Source organism: Micromesistius poutassou, assembly GCF_964030765.1.
Source record: "Micromesistius poutassou genome assembly, chromosome: 17".
NCBI classification, from domain to species: Eukaryota; Metazoa; Chordata; class Actinopteri; order Gadiformes; family Gadidae; genus Micromesistius; species Micromesistius poutassou.
Window position 1 is genome coordinate 9,394,374 of NC_140287.1, and position 10,679 is coordinate 9,405,052.

Genomic DNA, 10,679 nt, shown 5'->3' on the forward strand with positions numbered 1-10,679 from the left:
CTGACACGTGGGGGGGGCCGGGGAGGCTGATTTGCGAACACTGAGGCAGCATACCTGGCAGATGTGGAGGAGGCAACACTTCAAAGACTTCGAGCGTTCCCTTTGAAACCCATCATACTCCTTCACCCTGTGGTTGCATAAAGAGCCAGTATGCTTAACGGCTCCAGTGTGTTTGGCAGCGGCCCTCATTCCCCACGCTGAGGGGAACGGCCTCAAGGAAATCCTCAGTTTCTGTGTGTTTGAAAACAGTGCGGCGGGCAAAATCAAGGTCATTATCCCCAAATCTCATCAGATACGGTGTGTCCACGTGGGATGGGAGAGCCAAACGCTGGGATAGAGGGTGACGGGTTGAAAAGGACAGGTTTTGATTTGCCGCTTGGTAGCAAGTGGAAAGTAACAGGGAGTCACATATTACCAGGATAACTTGGAACACAGCTATCTTTAGTGGGAGTCAAAGTATTCAATATGTTTCATGCTTATCCAGGTTTATCTTGGGAAGCCTTGCGAAGAGATGAGGAGTCATCCAAAGTATCCAAAGTTTTCTGATAAATATAGAACGAAAAACAACCGACTGGAGATTAAAAGTGTATTTGTTTCATAAGGGCCGCCCAGTAACAGAACCCCCTAGGTGAGGTCAGCTAAAAGACAGGAACTTTGAAGCCGTCGGGTCAGCTCACGCAGAAGCCAAACGAAAGAGCCTCTGCCATGCTTCTAGGCATGCTTCTTTAACTGTATATTTACATTTGCTAGATCCCCAAAATTATGAAACCTATTAGACGTATCTTCCTCGGTAGGAAAACAAAAACACTTTACAAAGGTGGGGGGAAGCCAGACATTCCTGGAATTCCCTGACAGTACCATACATAAGGAAAGGCTGGACTGGAAAAACACTGGATGCCAGATCAGAGCCAAACTGTCTGAGACATTGTCACAAACATATTGTTAAAAATAGATGGAGAGCAACAATGAATGAATGAATGCCTAACCCCCCCAACCGCTATAACCCATTTGGCCTCGTCAGTTTGGAGGAATCAGGGTCACCAGGACAAATGAAAGGAATTATGAATCACTGTGTCACACAAGCACCTCCTCCCTCTTCCATTTATTCTCCCCTTATCTCCGCCTTGATGTGCTGGAGTAACGGATGGTGGTGGTGGTGGAGGGAGGGCGGGTGGTGTTTTTACAGGAGATGGCCTGGAACACACTGACAAAGTGGCTGAATCATTGTTGGCTTTGCCCTTTTATCAATCCAAGGCAATGTGTTGTGGAGCCACTAGCATGCTTTGCACTTTGAAAGTGAGACACCGAGCTAATTCTACAGCTAGCTCTCCTCATAAGAAACAATTAGGGAAGGAACCAAGTGCCAATTTCCAGGAATTACCTTCACCTCGCCTGCCCAGAAGGACGCTGGCGAAGCGTTTGATATTTTCTTTCCAAAAGAATAGCAGTCTTGAATCAAAAGATTTGTCAGAGTCCATTAAAAAAGTCTTCAGGTTTTATTGACTGTGACCAAATTAGACGTAGACATCTACAGTATAAGGTTCTCCAAAGTTGATTACACGGAAAAACCACCGCAGTATATTAATTTCACTGGTGAATTGCACTTTCCCCCGCATTAGCTAGCCCTTGTAAACCTCGCACTAGTGAACTGGAATGCCGTCCATGTCTCATCCCCGTCCTCTCAATCCTTTTTAAACCTTTCTTAGCTTTTTATAGATGCATCCCCTCCTTTCTGCACAAAATTATTAGAATCACTGTTTCAGTACCTCATTACTGAACCCGTCCTGATGAGAGCAGAACGCTACATCCTCCTAGTCTCCAGCTCCCGGTGCAGAGGAATAGCTGTTTACCTTGGCAGGGGACCCAGCCTGAGATCGCAGCACACCGTTCCCTCCTTGCTGCCTCCAGGGCTGGCAAACGCTACTCTACGTGAGCTCATCCATATGAGCAGCAGCACGAAGAGAGGTGTGCCAATATGGAGAATTCTTAAGGAATGACTGAAAGTCTGCCAACTGTGATTTTAAGGCTTTGATTGGAACTATTATGGACAGGGGCACTCCTCTTCATCCACAACGGTGTCAATACCCATCCAGGCACGACATTCCTGAATCTCCAGGAAGGAAATAGGTTTTCCAGGGAGCTTAAGGTGGATCTCCTGCCGAGATCATTTGTGTGGACTCACCCGGTGCCCCTGGAGGGGAGTGTTTCTGCGTTGAGGGCCCTGCGTGGCCCCTGACTAACAGGGGGAGCTGGGGGTGCCCTGGGCCCCAAGGTGAAGCCTTCCCTGCTGATGATCCCACTGTCCAGGTTGAGGTTGGCGAGCTGTTGGAGGAGAACCACAAAGTGTTAGTAGGTGGCTGACAAAGTGTAATGTGTAAAAACCACAAAGTGTAACATGTCCTTCACACGTTTCACATGAAAGTCAATGCAAGCGTCAGGATTTTGAGTTTACTTGAGAATCACATTAACTGGCTAAGGAGTCCTTGAAATGAAAGGGACAAAGGAAATGGGTTTGCACCGCTGACTCCACCACCGGAACATAGTGCTATATAAATAAATAAATAAAGGCCTCTTTTCAAACCCAAGGGAAAGTTAAATGTCTCATGAAAATATAAATGATTTAAAAAGCTTTTAAAATGTTTATTCCTCTGCAAATATTACATATAATTTTGATTCAAGAAAGGTTTTGATAATGGAATTGGAAAATAAATAAAATCTGAGACATGATTTGCAGACGCTCGTAACACGATGCATAAAACGGTTTTCCTACAGCGGTATGACGACCAGTAAGAGAGAAAGTGACATTACGGTAACCCTTGGTCTGGTTACCATACACAGACACACCCACACCTCAGTAACTCCAAACTATACATCCCTCCACTGCACCCCCGTAGCCCTGGAGGCCTGACACCTTTTTGATCCCAAGCTGTGAGAAATGTACACAGGGCCGGGCAGAGCTAGTCCCCACTCGGCACTAAAGCCAGGACGAGCCCCCATCACCCCATGACCCCCCCATCACCCCGTCACCCACACCTCCCCAAGGCACCATCACCCGCCCCCCCGCCCCTGACCTTCTACCCCACCAGGTTATACGCACAACCAGCGGCCCTTTGACCTGCGAGTCGACCAAGCAAATACAAAATAGTGACTAATGACGGCCTGATAGTTTAGACTGCTGGTGACGCGTCCCGCCGCCCAACTACCCGAGCGTCCCCATCGAAGCGTGTGAAACGTTAGTTTAGGAGCAAAGCGAATACGCCCCCGGGCACGCCCCCCCGACCCCTCGCCCCCCGCCTGAATCCAACTCTGTACAAATCAATTCTCTGTCACTCTGCCTCGGATAATGGATGACGAAAAAAACAATGGCTGCTTCTTGCATTGACCCGTGTACGCTGGAACATTACTTTGTGATATTCCCTGGGTCTGACATGCCTGTTTATTTTTACCAGAGTTTGAGGCTGAACTCGCAGCAGGTGAGCGGAGCGTTGGTTTATCCTGCCAGGAAAAGGAAATGTCAGGCATTCCTCTGAGACAGGTGTTTAAATTAAGGCTGGAGGGGGGGGGGGGGGGGCTGACAGAATCGTGGCCAAGAGAGCAAGTTCCACAAAGCTTCAGATACACAATCATTCACCATCTATCGGAAACAAAAACACACAACAAACAAAACAAGACAAAAAAATATGAAGAGGTCACCTTGAAGTTCGTGGATGAAAAGATATAATCTCTCTTCTCCAGGAATACCGCAAGACGCATTCGCCAGATTTGAGAAGATATAATCTCTCTTCTCCAGTAATACCGCAAGACGCTGTGGCCACATTTGAGCAGACTGCAAAGGGAAGTTCATCTCTATTGACTACCTGAAGGCTGTGATGTAATCATTGTATTCTCTTCAACAAGAACAAACTGACCATCTCCATGGTGAAGCACAAGGCTCTCTCTCTCCAGCTAGCATCACAGCAGACGTGTGTCTCCTGTGCCTCCTCTGCGTGACTCGATTCCACCGGGTGGCAGGGAGAGGAAATGAGTGCACGCATGGGTCAGAGTAAAGTCTGGCCTGTGGCCTGAGTGTCACGAGATATCAAGAGTCCAATGCACGTACGTATGTAAACGCCTCTATAGCGCCCAGCCCTGTCATAGGTGGTAGATTACAGCCCACGAAAACATTGAAGGTTCAGTATAAGAGTTGTCATACATAAGCGAAAAACACACACACACACTCACACACACACGTCCAAGTGAGTTAAAAAGAAACGACTGACGAACCGGACACATACACACGCAAGCAAACATGCATATTCCACTACAACAAGTCCCTTGTTGCTGTGCATTTAATGGCATTTGCATGCGAGTGACTGATTGCTGAAGTCCATTGAGGTCAACTCTTGCAACATGGTGTTGCTGCTGCAGTTTTTTTGACACAGCTCTCCATTGAGTTCAGAAAGTGCTTTAATGACCTCTAATACAAGACCACAAAAAAGGCCAAATACACTCCCAGGCCCTTGAAGCCCAAACACTCCACAACTTCCACACAGCTGAACGGAGCGAACCCGCCTGGCCATGCCCGGGATTAACCACTCATCGGAATCACAGCGAGCACCTTCCTCCACAGACACAGAAGAACCAGCGGCCAAGAGGAAGCCTTAAAACAACACTGTTCCTGTGTGGTCTTCTGCCATCACACAAAAACACACTTGACATGAAAAAAGACCTTGAGACAGCGAGATGGAAGAAGCCCCGAGCCAAAAGACAACCCCTTCAGAAGAGAAGACCAGGAGATATTGGAGGTAGGAGGCAGCAGAGGAGAGGGGGGGGGTCTCCAAGGGAACGGTGCCTGCCGCTCCAATGCCCGCTGCCAATTTGCCACATTCTTCTATTTATAAGCATCAATTACCCCGGAGGAGAAAGAGCAGCAGCCTGTTAAGCTTCAACCGCCAGCACTCCCCCTGTGGAGCGTCTGATAATGAGACCTCACACGGAGGGGCCCGGGCCGCCCAGACCACATCGGCCCGCTAGGGGGCTCACGTGCTGGGGGTGGGCGGTCGGGGGGGTGTGGGGGGGGGGACTGGGGGTCTGCTGTCAGCCTCCTAGCAGGCTACGTGCTGGGGTTGGGCAGTCGGGGGGTGGAGTGGGGCGGTGGTGGTGGTGGTGGAGGTGGGACTGCTGTCAGCCTCCAAGTGGGCTGCGTGCGTGGGGTCAGGAAGAAAGAAAGAAAGAAAGAACGAAAGAAAGAAAGAGAGAGAGAAGAAGAAGAGAGAAAAACGCTGCAGGGTGGGTGGGGGTGTAGGTGGTAGTCGTGTTGGGGGTGGTCTTCTTCTCCAGGAGTCAGGAAGATCGATTTACCGTGTCAGAGGAAGTTGAGAAAACATTTTGAATGAGAGCGAGAGAGACTGTGTGTGTGTGTGTGTGTGTGTGTGTGTGTGTGTGTGTGTGTGTGTGTGTGTGTGTGCATGCAACGTACATGCTGTGTCAGCAGGTTGATGGTACTGGAGTTGTTGTAATGGCGGGCCGACTGCTTGTCCGCCAGCCTCTGCAGAGCCACGACGATGGCCTGCTGGTTGGAGTGGGCCTGGGCCGACAGAGAGCTCAGCTCCCCCGCCGCCGGCTCCGGCCTCAGCCTCCCAGGGCCGGTCCTCCTGCTCCCTGAGAAGAGGGTGTGAGCGAGGAGGACGATGGTGAAAGACCATTGTTTCAGATGCAATTCCAACAACATGATTTCAACACATTCAAAAGAATGTGTTTTGGGCTGAGGGTTTTAGGAAGGAGGGGGGGTTTGTTATCCCCATGGTAACGACCCCACACGTAGAGCTCCACACCTCCACACACACACACCGCGCTGCCGCTGCCCCTGCCCCTCAGTCATACCGTGACATCAGACTACCTCGGGAAAGGAGGTCTGACGTCACGGGAAGAACGCTATCTGCGTTCCGCAGCAGAGCAGGTGTGTGTGTTTTGGGGAGAATGGTAAAAACAGGGTTTGATAGGGTTTTTTCGTCTAAATCCGGGACTTATTTCAGTAACAGTGATAAAACAGCATAGATTACTATGTTTGCGATCACATTAGACAAATGACCCTAAAAACACTGCAGGAGGCTGTACCTTGGGCGTGGCCGGCGGAGATGGGTCTACTGAGCTTCTGGGTGCAGACGAGCGCCACGGCCCGCGTGGAGCTCGACGGCACAGAGGCCGGCGTGGATGAGGAGGAGGAGGAGGAGGAGGAGGAGGAGGGGGCCACGAAGGACTGCACCCTCCTCATCCCCTGGACGGGTGGTGGGGTGGCGAGGGGCCCGGCGCGTGGCAGCGGAGGTGGCGGCGGCTGAGACGGGGGCTCGGGCATCCGGTGGGGGTACCGCACGGGCATCCAGGGCGTGGCGTGCGCGCAGGGCGGGGGTTTAGAGGCCAGCGCCGGGGGCGGCGGCGGCGGTGCCGGCGGTGGCGGGGGCGGACAGTGCAGGGGCAGGGACGCAGAGGAGATGGGTCGGCGGGGGAGGGGCCGCGGAGGAAGGGCGTGGCAGCGGTCGAAGGACACGGGGAAGATGGAGGAGTGCTGAGGGCCGCAGGGGGCCGCGTGAGGCTGGCCGGGGGTCGTCCTGGTCGACGGAGCCTGCGGCTGCGGGTCCCTGGGTGCTGGGTAGGCAGCGGGGGGAGAGGGGGTGGTGGGGGTGGGTGTGCGGGGGGCCGGGCTGGGGCTGGGTTTAGCGGTGCAGGCCGAGGTGCTGGATGTGGCCAGAGGCAGAGCTGTTCAGGGGAGGAGGGCAGTCAGAGGGCATATTTCTAGATTATCTCTTTTGCTTTGTTTTTATCATTTTTCCTTTGAACCTCTCTACTTCTCTTTGAACTAAACGGTGGCTTTGTTTTAGTTGTGATGCATGTTTATTTATTTAAGTATGTATTGGATTCCATAAGATTTGTACACGTTTTCTAAAAAACGTGATACTGAGTTTACTTCCTGTCTGGCTGCAAGCCATTCCTCTGAAACTCATTAGAGTAACAGACTCTTCATGACTCCTAATGACTCCTTCTACTCCTTAATCGCTTGAAAATCCACCCGATAAAAAAATTAAGTAAGTTGTGTGAACTTAAAAGTCATTAAGAAATATAAAACACAAATTCGATTCAGTCCCACAGAAGAACCAATCCAAAACGTAGTGGAGCTCACTTTGAGGGCGCTTGGTCTTGACCTGCTCTCCGGAGCTGCTCCTCTCAGGAATGTCTCTCCTGACGCCGCACACTTTGGTTCCAAGAAAGACGCTGGCTGATTTATTCTTGTGTGTGTAGAACGTCAGAACGGCCTCCAGCTCGTTTTCGCTGTAAATCAAACGGCAAAAAGCAACACCAATAAACATGTGCGGGGAAGATTAAGATCCGTGTTTAGACAGCGCCGCGTGTTATCTCAGCAGTACGGGGGCGGGGCGAACCAACGGCGGCGGAGGAGGGGAGGGGGGGGGGGGGGGGGGGAGTGGCTCACCTTGCTCCTGCAATGTACTCCATGAACACGCCGGGGTTAATGCAGCGCTCCTCATCGCCGTCGCTCTCTGATTGATGCAGCATCTGATCCGTTTCCTGTGAAGATAGGCACTTAATGTACGCACTTATTGTATGTTGTACGTCCTGCCACTTAATGTACGCACTTATTGTATGTTGTACGTCCTGCCACTTAATGTGCGCACCTATTGTATGTTTTACGTCCTGCCACTTACAAAAATACTAGTAATTAGCATCGTGTAGCATCTTATCCTAACTATCTTGTTCGATACGGGGAATGGGTTAACCTAGCAATTCAAAATACCCATTGAAGTAAATCAGAAAAATATATTTATCATTAAATCTGAAAAATATATTTATCATTCAATCTGAAAAAACGTATTCACCATTAAACCCTTCAAACACGTACATGCCGATACATACTGTATAAAATCAGTACAATGAGGCAGAATGTGTCATGTGTAACGAGGGAGAGAGAAGAGCTAGCTGCCTTGCTGTAGCAGTGGATGAAGTCTCCCAGCTGATTGGACAGAATGCGTCTGCGGTCCTGTGGCGCGAGCTGGCGACTGGGCAGGTCCAGCCTCACATCCTGCTGCATGTTACTGGCTGCTCTCTGCAGGAAGCGGACCACCAGCTCCTGGAACACACCGTGATAATATCAATGGAATCGTATAAATAACCCGGCCACTTCCCACCGCTCGCTGATTCTTCTCATTCACAAACGTTCCTGTTACTTCAGCCGTGTTTCGGCCTCTGTGGTCGAGTCGCCCAACCTTTGCCGTTGGGTTTTTGGTTCTCTTAGCCTTAATGATATTAGTAGTTTTTCGGTTGAAAAACTTCTAGTGTTTATTGTGTTCGCCTTTTGTCATTTGGATAATAAAATCCCTTTTAATTCTTTGGACTGTCTCTCTCTCTCTGCGCCTGGGTCCTGGTCATCCAACGTCACACTCATTCATCGATGGTTCATTCTACAGTCATACATGCTGGACCTTCCATCTCTGCATTCACTAAATAGCAGATAAAAACGTGACTTTTGATGAATGATGCTACGATTGGCATGCATTCACATTTAGCTTTTCCTCCAAACGTTTCAGCCAATCACGCCGCCACCCTTCCAGCGAGCGGATGAGACCTTGCAATCAGGCCAACGTTTTTATGTTAAAAAAGGACCAGATTTTCCCCGGCGAGCGGCCACAAACGCCTCGTGCACATTAACGCCAGATACCTGGCGTCACGTGTGAGTAAGGCTGGAAAAGCCCATGGAATAATCACACGTACATAAAAGTCCAAAAAGAAAAGGAAAAGCGCGCAGGGTTTCCCTTCCAGCATGTGTGCGGTGTATGTGTGTACGGACTGGGTTCTGATGGAGATGGGGATGATGGTGATCGTACCATTTGGTCGTCGTCCTTCTCTGGCCCGGCCGGGGCGTCGCTGGCCATGCTTTCAGCCGAGAGGCGCTGTTGGACCCGGCAGAGGTAACAGGTGAAGGCCGTGCGCGCCTGCACCTTACTGGCCAGCACACAGAGGGGAGAGGGGGGTTTAGGAGGGGGAGAAGGCCAAGAGAACCAGGAGGGAGAGGGAAAATGTGCAAGAATTGCGTCTGACGTAATGCACAGACGCACGCACGCACACACACACACACACACACACGACTAGTGTGCGTTGTCACACAGTTGATAATAGAGAAGAAGGCCCTGGGCTGCACCTAGTTCACCCTCCAGCAGCAGTTAAAGAAACAGTAGATTGTTGTTTTTTGGGCTATTCAACACGTTCCATTCTCAGCAGCTGAGCATCAACAGGGGCACACATTCCAGGATCTGTGTGTAGGAGCACAGCACAGATAGAGAGAACCTAAAAAGACAGGTATGTATCTGTTGCAACGGAGCGCCGTAGGAGCCCAGTGGGACTGGTTCCGTTCCAACAACAGAATGATTAATTGTTTTCACGGACTCCCTTGAACCTCACAAGGGAAACTGGCATTATACTGTAGTGCGTGTGTGCGTGTGCGTGCGCGTGTGTGTGTGTGTGTGTGTGTGTGTGTGTGTGTGTGTGCATGTGCATGTGTGCATCTGTCTGTGCATGCATGCATGTGTCTGTGTCTGTGTGTGTGCATGTTTGTCTGTGTGTGGAGGTGTGTCGGAGGGGGGGGGGGGGGGAGTAGGGAAACACAAACAATGATCGACTGTGTTATAATTGCCTGTCTCTTTGGGCATCTCCTGGCATGTAACCTGGGAGTTTCAACAAACTCAGACATGTTATTGTAATTCCTCCCTCCAATTTCAATTTCAAGGGCTCTTCATTGAAAAATGGAAAAAAAAAAGAAAACAGAGATATTGAGTTCTTTGTAGAAATTTGTTCAGGAGTATCAGTGATATTTAATACCGCCTTAAAGGTGCAGTGTGTACCATTTTGTAGCCTCTAGCGGAACGGATTTGGCAGAAACTAAACATAACATCCATAAGCATGTTTTAATAAGTGTAAATCCCATATTCTGTGGGTTGCAATCTACAAACTACAAACTGCTAGTTTCTACTAAATTCTACACAATGAACCATTACAATAGAGACAAGTGGCTAACACACTGCAAAAGAACAAAGCGCTTTTAAAGCTCAAAGACCAGAAGCAATTGAACAAATGTGCAGTGTGGGAGAGGCTGACCTCAGGTCCCAGCCCTGCTGCAGAGAGAGAGAACAGTGCAGTGTGCAGTGTGGGAGAGGCTGACCTCAGGTCCCAGCCCTGCTGCAGAGAGAGAGAACAGTGCAGTGTGCAGTGTGGGAGAGGCTGACCTCAGGTCCCAGCCCTGCTGCAGAGAGAGAGAACAGTGCAGTGTGCAGTGTGGGAGAGGCTGACCTCAGGTCCCAGCCCTGCTGCAGAGAGAGAGAACAGTGCAGTGTGCAGTGTGGGAGAGGCTGACCTCAGGTCCCAGCCCTGCTGCAGAGAGAGAGAACAGTGCAGTGTGCAGTGTGGGAGAGGCTGACCTCAGGTCCCAGCCCTGCTGCAGAGAGAGAGAACAGTGCAGTGTGCAGTGTGGGAGAGGCTGACCTCAGGTCCCAGCCCTGCTGCAGAGAGAGAGAACAGTGCAGTGTGCAGTGTGGGAGAGGCTGACCTCAGGTCCCAGCCCTGCTGCAGAGAGAGAGAACAGTGCAGTGTGCAGTGTGGGAGAGGCTGACCTCAGGTCCCAGCCCTGCTGCAGAGAG

General features: G+C 50.6%; 1 protein-coding gene across 1 annotated transcript in view; it reads right to left on the reverse strand.

The window, feature by feature from the left end:
- The window catches only part of ttll5 (tubulin tyrosine ligase-like family, member 5), a gene marked incomplete at its 3' end in the record, with an annotated part of 41,248 nt that overhangs the window by 6,828 nt on the left and 23,741 nt on the right, over positions 1-10,679 (reverse strand). The window contains exons 20-28 of the mRNA XM_084481726.1: positions 10,653-10,669; positions 10,141-10,157; positions 8,874-8,991; positions 7,973-8,119; positions 7,466-7,560; positions 7,157-7,305; positions 6,097-6,735; positions 5,459-5,640; positions 2,183-2,322 (exon numbers count right to left, since the gene is read on the reverse strand). Of these exons, the coding sequence (XP_084337852.1) occupies positions 2,183-2,322; positions 5,459-5,640; positions 6,097-6,735; positions 7,157-7,305; positions 7,466-7,560; positions 7,973-8,119; positions 8,874-8,991; positions 10,141-10,157; positions 10,653-10,669 (1,504 nt within the window). The remainder of the gene's footprint in view (positions 1-2,182; positions 2,323-5,458; positions 5,641-6,096; positions 6,736-7,156; positions 7,306-7,465; positions 7,561-7,972; positions 8,120-8,873; positions 8,992-10,140; positions 10,158-10,652; positions 10,670-10,679) is intronic.